Source organism: Pygoscelis adeliae, unplaced genomic scaffold, assembly GCF_000699105.1.
Source record: "Pygoscelis adeliae isolate BGI_AS28 unplaced genomic scaffold, ASM69910v1 Scaffold771, whole genome shotgun sequence".
Taxonomy (NCBI): domain Eukaryota; kingdom Metazoa; phylum Chordata; class Aves; order Sphenisciformes; family Spheniscidae; genus Pygoscelis; species Pygoscelis adeliae.
Window position 1 is genome coordinate 123,759 of NW_008824136.1, and position 14,892 is coordinate 138,650.

The window sequence follows — 14,892 nt, forward strand, 5'->3', positions numbered from 1 at the left end:
GCTTGTAATGCGGTAGCCTTTCACTGGTCTTTGATGTATGGTGAATTATATCAGCAACGTTCTGTAGTGTGCAGAGAGCAAACCTACGCTGTGTCTTGGTTTAGTAGAACCATTGCCTCTAGTACAACAAGCTATTCTGAAACTGCATTTCTGTTGGTATGAATGTAGCACGCTAGTGTTTTCTGCTGCAACAGCAGTGAGGAATTGTGCTTTTTTAACATAGTTATGTGTCAGTTAACCTGATAATGTGAACCTAGCCTTACATTTATGTAGTGCTTGACTTGATGCTCCAAAGACATGCTGGCAGATATCCTAACGTTCTCTTGTAAGTGAATTCAGTTGCATGTTGAAGTAGTGTTAACTTCTCTTCATATTTTCAAGTGACGCTAATAAATATGGTCCTCGCTTTGCATGGTCACAAATAATGGCGTGGTCTGCCTTAGGGCATCAAATTAATGGTTTCTAGCACAAATACGTTTGCTGATTTAATCTTTTACCCCACTTATTGCAGCAGCAGTTTTGTAGGGCTTGTGCTGCTTTCTACCTTATCGCTAAAAAGTTGAAAGTACTTTGTGGTTAAGGTGCTAGTTCAAAAAGTCACACTGTGCAAGGGCTCTAACAAATAAGGTGTGTGACTCTTGTTATGGTACCATCCCCAGCTTGTCTGCTTGGCAGATTTGGGTTCCTCCTAAGGTATTAGGCTGATCAGGAGCAGCTGAAACACAAACATATGTTCTGATTTGCTTGCTCTGATGCCAGTGAGGTAAGTGCTGGCAGAGCTGGTAACAACTAGTTACCAAGTTGTACCATTTTCCCTCATCTGTATAGTAAGCATGTGTCCAACTTACTGTGGTGAAGAGAACTGTTGTTCTCTCCAAGCTATCGTTGGAGGAAAGAAGTGTTTATTTGACAAAAGAGCTTTAAACTACAACCGTAGGAAGCAGACATGGTATTTGGTGAAGCTGCAACTGTGTTAACTTGGTAGTTTCTGGCATGTCAAATAACTTCAATCAGCAATGTGTGGGATAAAATCATACCTCATGCACCCCCTGTTGCAAGCTGCTTGGTTTTCCAAGATAACCCTGAACATCATATATTCTGACATGACCACTACAGTCCTATATGTATCTTTTTTTTCCCCAACAGTGATGAATTGAAAATACTGATGTAAAGCAATAGGTACCCAAATAAAAGTTAATTAGTTTCACTGTTTTACAGATGGGGTCGAGGATTCGGTCTGTTGGGTTCCATCTTTGGAAAGGACAGTGCAATGAATCAGTCAAACAGTGTTTTTGGGCTCGTGTTTTATATACTACAAATGCTACTTGGTAAGTATTAATTCAGTTTAGAGCCTAAAGTATATAACAGGTTTGTGGTGATGAAAGAGGAGTGCCTTATACATTGAGCAATCTGCAAGAGACCAGATAAATGCATGGGATGTTTGTTTTTTTTTTTTTTAGCACCAGTCTAATCATACATCTGTCCAAAGGGCTTAAAAACCCAGCTGATAACAAGAGCAATTGCATTTTCTCCTCCTATGCTATTAATAATATAAGCATCAAGGCAGTTGCTGCACTGGTATTTTCACTTAAATATATTTAGCATTGGATTGCATGATAGAAAAGAGAGGAAATAAAACTGGAATTTATAAGTTTTGCAGGAGTAAGAGATAGGCAAAAAAAGTGCATGAAGTGTAATGTATGCATATTTCTTTGTAACTATATGGTCTGCTATAAAGCTATTAATATTCATAGACATAACTTGACCAACCTGTAACTTTCCCATAACTCAGGAATACAGAAGATGGTAAATACTACACATACTTCTTATCAAAGGACTGTCGTACAGAACCTAGAAGCTCCCCTCCAAATAGCGATTTGTCAGCCATCTTGAACTCATGGTATTTTAAACAGACTTTTGTGTAATACAAACTTGCTGAGTAGCCTTCAGTTTGAATTAGAGTGCTTAGGCTTTTTGCTTTGTGTGGAAGGGGGGAATGAGAGCAGCAGTAGTAACTTTCTCTCTCTTGTTGCAGGTATGACAGCAAGTGCAGTAGCAGCTCTAATCCTCATGACATCCTCCATAGTGTCTGTAGTAGGGTCATTGTACTTGGCATACATTCTGTACTTCGTGCTGAAGGAATTTTGCATTGTCTGCGTCATCACATATTTGCTGAACTTCATTCTCTTTATCATCAACTACAAACGACTAGTTTATTTGAACGAGGCCTGGAAACGGCAACTCCAACCCAAACAGGAATAACACCTGTTTGAACTTTTGACTGACAGTCTGAAGACCCAACTTCCATTAAGTTTATTTTGCAGTAATTTTTTATTCTCCATATCAGACACTTTCCCTGAGAATCATAACTGAATTTTTAATTATAAATTTGAAGGGGCCCTATATAATTTTTTTTGTGCTAATCTTCAATTTAAATGTGGTTATGAAAGCTCTAATACAATCCAAGACAAGCTTTAACTTTACTTTGAAGGAGTTTTAGCCACAGCAAAACCTAGACTCTCTCTTCCCCCTCCACTTGTGAAGTGGGTAACACTTGGTATAAAATATCCTGTATATAAATTCAGGTATAACAAGATGTGATGACATTAAATATTCTAGACTAGCATTACCATATTTAATGTTGCCATGTTTACAGTATGTGTATTACTTTTTTTTTAGCTGATGGACTTAGGTTTGACTAGGACTTATACTGTAAATAAAACTAGAAATATTGGTTTCATCCCTGGAGAACTCGCTGTACAATCAGTTTTGTTAGCCTAGGAGCTGTCAGAGTGTTCAGCTAATAGTCGACTGACATGATGGAAGAAGTGACCTCTATAGAGAACACCGTGTTGCTGCACTCACTGCTAGTGCTTTCACAAGAATGATGGTTGGGTTTTGTTCCATGGTTGGGTTTTTTTTTTGTCTCCAGTAACAAAAATGGAATTAAAGCTGAAACCTGAAGTATGTTCATTAAACCACATCTTCATTAATTTCTGTAAAGAATGAAAATAGTTCAATGTGGTCAATCGAAAGCTGCCACTAGGATATTATATGCAGATTGGGGGTTGGTGTATCAAAGAATGTTCTTTGAAAGGACTTAATTTCCATGCAGAGCTGTTTCATTTTTAAACTGCGGTCAGACAGCCAGTGTTACTAATGTTTGATGTTATATGAATGCTGCAGTATAGAATTGCAATTTGCAGTGGAAACCACTGACTGAGTGGGATAACCAAGTAGTGCACTGAAGAAGCAGTTACTTAATTGATCTTCGTCAGGATCTTTGGTTTGTGCTATATTGGGAAGTGAACTTTAGGCCTGACATGCATAAGATCCCTTGGAAGGGCAACCTGTTTAGCGGGATAAGTAAGTAAATATGCTCCTGAAAATGAAATGTGATGTAGTGCTATCATTGCTCTTTCTAATAACTAATTGAAAAAAAAATTAAACCACAGATTTAAACAAAGGAACAAATTTGTAAATGTTGTTTCTGCACTCAGTACTCTAAGGCTGAATGTTAAAAGTGCCTTCTGTCTTAAAATCTTAAACCAAATACTTTGTGTTGAACTTGGCAGGCAGAAGTGTCCTTGCTTTAAAAATGAACAAACAAACAAAATTCCCAGCAAACTTGCTGGGGATTTAAGAGTATTAAGAGATCTATTTTAGTTTTTAGACTGAGAAGTGGTAGCAATATTGTTTCAGTTAACTTAAATCAATCCGATAGAACGTTGATGATGTTATTCGGAAAAGTAAAATACTGGTGTTTCAAACTCTGTGACACCAAGATATATAGGTTCAGCTACTTTCTGTAATTGGTGCTGTGCTGCTTTTTGCCCTTGTCAGCTTCTAAATATGAAGAATTCCAACTGCATACCCATTTATTTAAAGAATTAGTTTAACTAATTTTAGGATTTTTTTCTTAAACTTGAATGTCAGAGAGACACTTATGTTGTATGGCTAAGTGGATTATAAACACTAAGTTGCTGAGGATAAACTTGACTGTGAAACATACAGTGTTCCGTAGAGAAAATAGAATTTTTAGATTGAATTCACAAAATAGTATTTAAATTACTACTGAAGTAATCTTCTGGTTTGTATCGAGGATGTAGGTGGAAACTGCTTTTATGTATAGAGTTCTGTGGTATAAGTAACATCTGTTGCATGTAACACTAAATTACTTGTCCCTCTTGTCTAACAGTTTTAGACAACAATTCATTAAATGAGTTTGGTATTGACCAGAGTATAGTTAAAGCTTGTCTTGATGTTTAGTTCTGTCTCTCAAATGCCTTGAACTTTGATATGAGGGGAGTGAATGATGTTAAACTGGTCCCTCAAGGTTTTATTTTGTTCTTTTACAAGCCTTGAGGCAGTATTACTGTTTAATATGTTGTATAGATTTATTTTGATGCCTTAGTGTAGATCACAGGAGTGCATCTTTTTCATCCAAGGAAGAGGTGAACACGTGCTGCCTGAAATGGTTAGTCGCAGTGCTAATATCTCAGAACAAGCAGCAATGGAGACAAGTCTAATCAGTGATTACTTGGTCCAATTTCTGGGTGTAGTACACACCGTAAAAAGGAAAAAGCCCCATCAGCTGAAAGTATAGGTGTTGACTAACTTCACTGTGTCTTGTGCTTGTCTGTGTGGGCATAGTCTGTTAATTCAGTTTGTTTAGTAAAATTGTTTAGGGCCAGATTTTCAGCAGTCGTGTCTGCAGTCCTTGTTTGTGTGCCCATTGGGATCAAATGGAAATTGAGTTTGGTCTCTGGAAGAATTTGCAGCTACACTTTGTGCACGAACTTGCAAATCTGATCCTTAATTGTGAACTCTCTTGTCTTGTATGCTTTTCTTGCAGTTACTTTTTACTGGAAGTGATTTGCTAGAAATGGCCGTAACTCTTCTACTTTCTCTCTTGTGCTTCAGAAATGCAGTTGGCCTGAATAAAGGGCAAAATAATATTAGCAGTAGAAATTTGGACCTTTTTGCTTCCAGTTCTTTGACTCTTTCCTCATTGCTCCCAATGATAGAAACAGCGTATTTCTTCCAGTAAAATGGCTCAGGTTACAATTAGTAATGTGATGGAAATTTGACGAGTGCTTCATGCAACTGCCCCCAACCAAAACAAGTATCGTGGCAAATGTGTGCTTGCTATTAATTTGAGCCTTAGAAATCCGAAGGCAAATTCTGAGAAATCTTGAGGATACAAGAGTAGAGTATGGGTAAAAGCTAGTAAATAATACCTGGTCTGGTGAAATTACCTGTGGACGTCTTGCTGCAATCATTCTTATGCTGCATTCATGCAGTCCAAACATAAGAGCTTGAATGAACCCAATCAGAGGCCTTTTTGGTTGTGGTTTCAACACTCATGAGAACGGAGGGGAAAAAATTCATAATTTACAAACAGTGGTTCTGAATTTGGGCTCCCCCCCCCACCCCCCACCGCTGCTCTCAGAAGTTCTGCAGGGAGGAGCGGATTGTAAAGGCAAAATAACCTCATCCCAAAACCTGCTTAGGAACTAAACATTCCTGAAATCCTCTTACTGTAAGGTACTTGCTACTCTTAAGGCCAACGAAGCATTCAAGTCTCGTTTAGGAAATGAACATTCTTGAAGTTTCTTATTGTAAAGTGTTTGCAATGCTAAGGCCAATGAAACATTCCCTACCACCTTTATCTAAAGTGACAATAATTCTCTCATTATGAGATTTCTGCATATTGTAGTAGGCATTTGTCTTCTGCTGTACAGAGTCTCTCGATTGCTCAAAAAGATTGGTGAGGTGCTTCAGGCTGCACTTGATGCTCCTAATTTATATGGGCTAAAGTCAGAGAGATCTAATAGCTTTGGTTCTGCCAATGTTGTTTAAATGTGATCTAGACAAAACTGGTCCAGAAAAGATGAAGTATTCTGTTACCATAAACTGTATTAAGCATGGCCTAAATATTAGGTGTTTGTTCTGTATAGTATGTTCCATCAACTATTTATTACTAGTGCTTTAAACTCCAAATTAAACATCCATTTAAATGGAGTCATTGGGCAGATGTTCCTTTTATCAATATAGGTTGAGAGATTCTCTATTGGAGATTTAGGATACAATTTTGCTAACAGGTAAACCAATGTAAATATGTACGAATTCTATTTGTTGCACATAACTTTTTGGTATAAAAAATAAATGTAGAAATTACCTGTGGACGTCTTGCTGCAATCATTCTTATGCTGCATTCATGCAGTCCAAACATAAGAGCTTGAATGAACCCAATCAGAGGCCTTTTTGGACTCAGTCTGAGCCTTAGAAACTGTTTTTAAAGTCAGTACTGTAATTCTGTTTCTAGAAATGTACTAAGTTGTGATTTTTTTCAAAGAGATTGTGTGTTAGCAGTAGAAGGGTTAAAGCACTTCGGTCCCCAGAGATACCGGTTTATAGAATTTCTGCAGCTTCATTGTGTCTTGCTGAATGTTGCGTGCACATGGGTGTGTAAAGGTTGAGCAGCATTGACTTGAGGCTTTCACTGTTTACAGTTCTTTAAGCAACATGCAAATACTCCCGTTAAGTATGTTATTTTTATCACTTCCTGCTCTCCTTGTTCTGTAGGTCTGCTTTAACTCCACTCTGAGAAGATCACAAAGTTATCTGGAAACTGCTGTACGTTTTCCTGGATTTGGGGGGAGGGAGGGAGCTCTTGGGGAAGGGTTGGATAGGCGGGTTGGGTTTACAATTGCACTGAGCTGTTAAGAACAAGCTGGAACTAAGACTCTGAAATGTGTGCTTACCATACGTGTGGATATTAAACTCTGCATCTTTTTTCTTGGACTGAATGAAAGTAATAGCTCTCTCTTCTGTAGCCGCAAGCCCCGTCTGTTACCATAGGGATCTGAGCCCTAGTTTGTAATGTGTTAACGACGTCAAATCTTTATCTGTATTTTGATGTGGCAGTTGTTGGTATGTCGTGTCTGTTGAAATGGGGAAGAAAATGGTTTAAAAAAAATTATGTCTAGAGATCGAGAAGTTGAAATGACTCTCAGACACTGGTAGTGGGCTTAAATATGGTATTCACTCTTATACCATGGTACATTTGAGCAAGTGTCTTTTTACGATGGGTAAACTTTTATATTCTGTGTTTTTAGTTATATAGAAAATCTGTAAACCTAACATGGTATAACCATAAGGAACATTGGTAGTATGTTTCTTCTTTTCCCTTAAACTCAAGAAAAATTGTTTTGAATTCTGCAGTAGACATTTATGTCCTTATTCTGCATGTAGCAGTGTGGAAGGTGGTGTTGGTTTCTAATGTATCGCATCTAAAGGAAAGAGAATTTGGCGACCACACAACATAAGAGCAAATATTTTCTTTATATTGGCAGATGTTTTTTCTTGAGGTACTAGCAAAAGAGCCAGTTGCAGAAAAAGTAGTCATAGCAACAGTTTCACTCAGTATCTGTGAATCAGAATAATGAAACTGCATAATTGTGCCAACTTGCAAAATTCAGCAGGCAGCCTCCAATTTGGCGGTTCTGCTACAGGTGATGCTGCTCATAGGACAGCCCTGGGATGTTGCAATAAGAAGTTTGCAGACTAAGCGTTCTGAGCTCTTCTGTGAGTATCGGCACAATCTATTACAGTCTAAAGCCTGGCCTTTAGAGTCCTCCAAGACTGGTGTGCGACCTGAAAGGGACGTTACTACACTACATTACTGTCTAAAGTAGCGTGTGCACATAAATTTACACATTGCCCTACTCCAGAATGCTTCAGGCCAGTATCAAAAAGGTTTCAATCAAATTTACCCTCTAGACTATTATTACTGTAGTACATAGTGACAATTTAATATGAAGGAAACTCTTCCATGCTGGAAGGTAAAACCGCATCTAATAGCGGCAGTTCTGGTACTGTGACTAAAATAAATAGTTTTAAACAAAGTTCAGTTAATGTAGTACCTACCTATCTAACATATTCCACCTTGCTGCTGTAGTATGAATTCCATGCTGTATTGGAGTATGTTGGGTATCCTCACAGAAGTGGTGGTTCATATACTTCCTGAATGCTGTGAACTCTCAGAATTTCTCAGCCAGCCGCATACATTCTGTCCAGCAGGAGAAGCTGTATAAATTGTGCTCTTCAGTAATCCTGTGGACAATTTGCTGTGATCTGAGTAGTGTAACTGTTAGGGGAGTATAACTGGAAAACCTCATTTGCATTGGAGGGATGTGGTGTTCATTTAGAGTAACTTGGATTTTTTTAAAGTATTCAGCATTGATTTGTATCATGTAATATTTTAATTTTTTTGCCATAAACAGATACCTCAGTCAGGATCTCTAACTTCAGCTCCTTGAAACTCTGAATATTCATTTTACTGCCTGGAAACAGGAAGCCTACAGACATGGCTAAGCACAGAAAACCAGTGTTTCTGATCTGCTTTGTATCATAGTAACTACTTCAGTAGAAATTGCATTAGACTTGCAAAACTTGAGTCAGGCATAAATATTATTTAAACAGAAATTTAATGAACAAGTTCAGCATATACCTAGCCACTATACCTTTTGATTTCACTTTAGAAAGAGGGTATATGATTTTATTATAGGAGGAAGACAGCTTGATTCATTTGCAATCTTCCAGTATCTTTCTCTAAGAACAAATGCAGCTGATTTGGGCTGTCGTTGGCGGGTAAAGATTCCTTTCTTGTTCCCCAAAACACGTGTGGTCCCTGTAGAGAAGTTATAAAATAAAGGAAGTGTATATAAAATGCTCTTATATCCCCTACTGTGAACTGTTGTTATGTATGTACTAAATCAGGTTAGGTGGAAGAGACCTATGCACTTTCTTCTACACACAGTCAGGTACAAAGGGGAACTTGGCAGATGTAATCTGCGTCATCTTGGCAAGATTAATTGATGTAACTGAACAATATAGCTGCAATTCATTGTATTTACAACTGATAAGTCGATGACAGTTAATTCAAGTGTGCCCATTAACTTGATCAGTATTTATTTACAGCAGATGTTCCTTCTGCCTTTAGTTCCACCTTGAAATTTGATGGTGAAAATGTTGATTACTAACTGTTTGACTGTACTGTCCTTTAGCAGTGTCCATATCCTTTCTGCCTATTTTAGTTTTCATAGGAAACTAGAAAAGATGATTGCAACATGTAGAGAGACTGGAACTGCATATGTGTATGTGAATTTGTTTACATTTTCTCCATCCTCCTATGTGAAACTAATATTACTTTTCTGACTGCTTCTCTGCGATGACTTAGCTTTCTAATACCTATATTGGTGCTCTACAGATTATTCCTAATTGTGTTTCTCTGCCTGAAATTAACACTGACTGTTCACCACCCTAACTCCACTGCAGGTGGCATACGCATAACTGGTTCCTTACTGGGTCTCCTTCTGAGTTGTAATAGTTTAATTTCTGTGTGACTGTCTGCACTGTAGATTAAGTAATGCCCCATACTTTGCAAATGCACTTATTTACTAATAGTGGATGGAGTGTCATGATAGACAGTTGTCTACTAGTGTGGCATCTGGTCCTTTACTGCTAAACCTCTATACCAAGTTAATAATACGTTATTTAAGGTGCTTGGTTACTAAGGGCAGTTGTAGATGAAATACGAAGCAAGTGAGACACACATCCCTAACAGCTGACTGAAGCTCTGAATTGAGGATGGCCAAGAAATAAAGTAATCTGGGTCTGCTCGCAAGCCTCCCTTGCCTTCTGCCCTAGTGCATAGTCTCCTATTCTGGGTAGCATCTTTGCAGGTGAGACATCTAGGAACTCAAGCTGGAGAGAGAGGATACATTAAGTACAGGCAGGGCCTTCCCTCTTGGCTCTGGTCACACTGGACTTTGTCACAGAAACCAGCTATGCTCTATCTTGGTAAGCAGAGGGCCCTTTTGTCCTACCCTACAGCACAATATTCTTCATGTATCATAAACCATTTTAAACTTGCAGGGAGGATGGGGAGTTGTTTAGAATGTAAATACAAGCTTACCTTGATTAGTCATGAAATCAGCAAAATTCCATATGAGCTCCCCAATCACATACTCTTTCCTCTTTTTGTCAAAAACGGAATGGTACTTTTCTAGCATAGCTTTCTGATACTCCTCGCTGAACATAAGAGGTGGATCCTACAGCCAGGAAAAAGGTGGCCTTGAATGAAGGTGACAGTTGATCTCAGTAAAGGTTCCATATGTTAACTTCCTATTTACTGGGGACCTGCTTCCTGAAGACAAACTCTACAATTGCTTGGTCTTTTCAATGCCACTGCATTAACAATGGTTATTTAAGGAAGATTAGCAACTACTAAAATTGCAAGGGGAAACTTCGCATGTAAAATACAAACATAATGCCAGGTATACTTGGGGGGGAGTCCGTGGTTTTGCTTGGTAATGGTGCTTTATCACGATAGACACAGGAGTGCCACCCCCTTCTGTGCAGGATAGGATCATGAAATGGAAGTCCAGTCTCCCGTGTCGTATCTTCCGATTAAGCATTTTCTATAAATGCCAAAGTACAGATTTCAAAGTGCTCAGTGCTTTTTACTCAAAGCTAAAAAATTCTCTTTAGGTAGAATCTAACCTTCGTTAGCCAGTGGCAAAGGTCATTGATTTCAGTGGAACAGGATTACAATCCTGGAGTCTTTCGGACACTTACAAGCTAATGCATCTCAAAACTAAGTAGTCAGGCTCAGTGGTACCCATCTCTTCTAGTTAAGCTTTTCTGACCCTGTAAGAAAAGTAGTGCTTTTTTCCATCTGGGGCATCTATAACACTTACACTGTGAAGTCCAGGAACTGAGTCTGCTCCATATTCACTCTGGATAATGGGTTTTTTGTAGGTTTTGTACCAGTTCTCAAACTGTGTTGTGAGTTGTAGTGTAATAACTTCCAGGTGGCCTGGGTCATGGTACCAGGAGAAGTAGCTATTTACGCAAATTACATCCACATAAGGAGCCTACAGAAAACAAGGTGAGAGTGTTTTGTCACAGAGCTCAAAAGTAGACAACCTTAACTCATAAAGCTAAATCCTCCTTTTGGTTCATTTTATGGAATCCAGTTTTATTACACGTAGAATAAAGTCTTTTCCCCCATCACTCAGGCCCTTCCAATGTGACATCTTTCCCAGAAAAAAAGCAGGATAAATTTAATAAGCTAAGAGCATGTTAATTTGGCATTTTTCTTACAGACTTAGGAAGTCACAGCACAGAGTTAAACAATATCAACCCATTTCATCCTCAGGTTTGTTAGAAGTTTTTGAGTTTCCAAGATGTCTCTGGCTTGCTGGTACATTTAGATGTACTTTTTGAGTATTGGAATGTGATTATCAAGTTAGTGGTCAAATATTTTGACTAGCAACTAAATTTGTGCATCAATGGTGCAATACTAAAGACTAAGCATTCTGCAAGTTATATGCCATTTCTACCACATGGACAGTATGATGAAAGGGCACAAAGCCCACTAAAGATAAAGTGATGTTGTATGTAACTTGTTCAATGTTCTCTTAACATGTTTTGTAATAAAAGAAAAAAGTTCTAATATCACATTGGTGTATGAGATCTGTTCTTTGGTTTTGTTTTCCTGTGTTGTCTCAAGCTGGTCAGAACATGCTAGTGGGGATTGGATGTCAGAGTCTGTGTGTGTGCCTGATGACACAGCAATATCCAAGTGCAGATCCCTGCTGGGCTCCTTCAAAACTAAGGCCACCAGTTGTTTGTTGTTTTTTTTTCCTGGGGTGGGGAGGAACAGACCTCTTGGTTACAGAAGGCCGTTCCTGCTAATTGTAGGACACTTTGGGGAAAAAAAATACAAAGTGCAACCTGTAGCAGGGACATGTGGTAGCATCATGTACCTACAAATTCACCTGCTAGAAGTGTTTACAGTAGTGACAAGCATTAAAATGCCATCTTGAAAAATTAAAAGTGACATAGGAACTACCCCAAAACAAGTTTATGTGTGTTAAAGATCCTTGGTTCATGCTATGGCCAGCTTAAGGCACAGACATCCAAGAATAGTGCCTTTCAGCTATTTATAGAGCTCTAGGACTTTAATTATGAAGCTGGAAGAGCTTTTAGGTTATTCAACTTTAACAGAAATCTGCCAAAGAAGATCTAGAGCAGTTTAAAGCAGGAATTAAAGCAAAGCTTCCTTCCTTTAGACTTCCACAAGGGCTGTTAGCGTTTTAAAGAGGTTTAAGCTTTGATTTAATTGCAAATGAAAATCCTGAGCATTAGTAAACACCATCAATGGAATAGCAAAGCATGACAATGCTAATGGAATCCAGGGGTGTGATACTGCGTACTTCACTCAAGACAAAGAACCATTATTCTCTTTCAGATATTTTTTTGTTCAGCTGGACTATAACTAATAGGATAAGGTGCTTTGTAGTAGAAAGAAAAACGTAAGTTTTCTTCTGCGTCTCCCTGTTAAGTATCTCCAGTAAACTTGGGGAGGTGGGGGAAAGGACTGTAAAACAAATGACAAGAATAGGAAATTTAATGTATGAATTGAGAAAAAAAAAAAAGCTAGAAAATAAAGTAAACTTACACCATGATCAAGAGCGTAATTAGCATCTGTCACAAAGGTTACTGGTCTGGAGGGATCGAGAGCTTTAGTGTGAGCTATCACTGTCCTGTTTGCAAACAGTAAAGCAAGAATTCAACAACAGCATGGAGAAGCACAGCCCCATTTCCTCAAGCTCTCTGTCCTTTCACCCCCACTCAGACATTTGGAGCTGCTTTTGATTTAGCAGGCAGAGTGTTTTTAGTTAAATACTGCAGGATACTTAGTGATCATCTGCTATAAAGTGCCTGCAATTCTAGCCAGTTCTGCAGGAGTATAAATATCATGGTAGAGACACCTTTATCTGTCACAAAGTTGGTTGCTATCCCACCTGAAAAAAGAGTAGAAGTGTACTAAATGCAGGCATGTTAATTTGTCTGTTGGTGCCAACAGCTTGCAAGTTGGTGAAGGGACAGTGAGTTTGGTCATGAAAATGTGAGAAGGGTAGCAGGAAGTTTCTGAACAACCCTTGGGATGTGTTCCTGCAAAAGCATGAGGCCTTAGCCCTACACCACAGTGGGCAGAGCAGTCAAAGGTTGGCTGCTTTTGCAGAAACCCTGAATGAGAGAGATGAGACAGAGAATGGGAAGGCCAAGCTCTGCTGCTACCTTGACATTGCAGGGCAGTGGTGGATCATTCTGAAGAATGAAAATTCACAGTTACCTCTTAATGCACCTACAGCTACTAGGGATGGTCTGCTACCCCATTACAGAGATGACTCTTGGCTATCCAAAGCTTAAATCTCTTTAAAAATAAAACCAACGGGTCTGTAGGGACTCAAAGCAGTGGCTTTGAAGTGGAGTGTCACTATCCCCTGCAGAACAAATAAATAGCACTAACTGAAGAACCTTGTCCTCAGAATTAAAGGTCCAATATTTTACAACTTTGCTGTAATTCTCAGAGAATTTAAGATTCGTCTTCCATTGGTAACAAGGAATGTCCCATTACCATCAGGTCTGCTTTTGCTTGACCTGTAGCTGAAGAGATGCTCGGACCAAATGGACTCCCAGTAATTTCGCAGAGGCTTACTGGTTCAGAAACAACAGGTTGAGACCGTTGTGTGGTTCTGAACATCAGTTCAACACACGCAGCAGTTATGCTTTTAGTTTGCATCTGCAAGTACTGTTTCAGGGTTCCCAAAAACCTGCTTCCTTTCTCTTCACTACTTCTTTATGCCATTCCAAAGGAAGATGCATCATCTGCCAAGATTCAAGCCTCAGCTCTGTGTACAGGCAGATGCACTTACTTGAAGTAGTAAGCTGCTGGGGGCAGTTCCGATGCTGGCTCGTTGGCTACTGACCACATCACGACTGATGGCCTGTTCTTATCCCTGCGGATTAGCTCCTCCATCACAAGAAGATGATGCTGCAGGGACTTGTTCCCAAAGCTCTCGCTTAAAGACAAAAGGAAGTGAGACCCAGTGAGGTGAGGGTATAAAATCCATCCCCTTTGCCTTTCCCTGTGAAAACTCAAGCCTCTGGGGTGCATAAGCACAGCTGAGCCTTAACACTGAATATGGCTTCTGCCCTATTTCCCCAAAGCCTGTTGCACAGTTCAGGGCTGTGGCTTGGGCTTATTAATCAAGCCAGACCAAATGACATGATGGCCATGTGGCACAATGCCCTCCGGTTGCCCAATCTTACTAGGCATACGTGGCGCAACGGGCTGATTTCTAAATAGAGCAAAGTACTGCCATTATCAGGACAATGGGCACTGTGGAAACTATGGGACGCTTTCAAAGTGGCTCAGAGAGGAACACAGAAACAAGGGGAAGGATCTTTCAAGCAGTCACTTACAGCATTTTAATCCCCACTCCCGGACACTCATCGATCACCACAATGCCGTAGGCATCGCACAGGTCCATGATCTCCTCGGCATAGGGGTAGTGACTGGTGCGGAAAGAGTTGGCCCCCAGCCAGCGCAGCAGGTTGAAGTCCTTCATGACCAGGGGCCAGTCGAGGCCTTTGCCACGGATCTGTGGGGGGAGACAGACATCACACCCTGTCACACTGCTGGGTCAGGACTTCTCCTCATGTTAGCTGGCCACCACTGCTTTCCTTCTCGCTCCCAGAGTGTTTCCAGCCTCAGGTACCATTTCTAGCTGACTGCACTACCTCTCCGTGCAGTGTTTGCGTTTTTGAGGGGCACTGCCACATGCACACCCAGACCCTAGGTGTTTGGAGAAGCAGAGGGGATGGCAGTTACAGCCAAGCTGCCGGCACTGAGGCTGCCTGCCATTCTGGGGAGCTGCCCTGCCCTGCCCGGGCTGCCCTCTCCCTCCTTTTCACAGGTGTTATCCATGAGGCAGGCTGATGAGGACAGGGTGAAGGAGGAGCCCGGACCGG

General features: G+C 39.9%; 2 protein-coding genes across 2 annotated transcripts in view; one reads left to right on the forward strand and one right to left on the reverse strand.

Annotated features, from left to right (window-relative positions):
- The first annotated feature begins 752 nt into the window (after window positions 1-752).
- On the forward strand, window positions 753-6,242 carry VKORC1L1 (vitamin K epoxide reductase complex, subunit 1-like 1). Its single transcript, XM_009334340.1, has 3 exons — window positions 753-763; window positions 1,219-1,328; window positions 2,036-6,242. The coding sequence occupies exons 1-3, from the start codon at window positions 753-755 to the stop codon at window positions 2,260-2,262; spliced, it is 348 nt and encodes a 115-aa protein (XP_009332615.1). The 3' UTR covers window positions 2,263-6,242.
- Window positions 6,243-8,476: 2,234 nt separating this feature from the next.
- Window positions 8,477-14,892, reverse strand: part of GUSB (glucuronidase, beta) — a gene marked incomplete at its 5' end in the record, with an annotated part of 10,277 nt that continues 3,861 nt past the window's right edge. Inside the window, 6 exons of the mRNA XM_009334341.1 lie at window positions 8,477-8,695; window positions 9,983-10,118; window positions 10,767-10,943; window positions 12,533-12,617; window positions 13,794-13,940; window positions 14,344-14,522. Of these exons, the coding sequence (XP_009332616.1) occupies window positions 8,538-8,695; window positions 9,983-10,118; window positions 10,767-10,943; window positions 12,533-12,617; window positions 13,794-13,940; window positions 14,344-14,522 (882 nt within the window). The remainder of the gene's footprint in view (window positions 8,696-9,982; window positions 10,119-10,766; window positions 10,944-12,532; window positions 12,618-13,793; window positions 13,941-14,343; window positions 14,523-14,892) is intronic.

Bases quoted from the DNA above. Each gene is read 5' to 3' on its own strand.
- VKORC1L1 (XM_009334340.1), top strand. The intron at 1,329-2,035 runs GTAAGTATTAAT...CTCTTGTTGCAG, and splicing joins TATACTACAAATGCTACTTG to GTATGACAGCAAGTGCAGTA.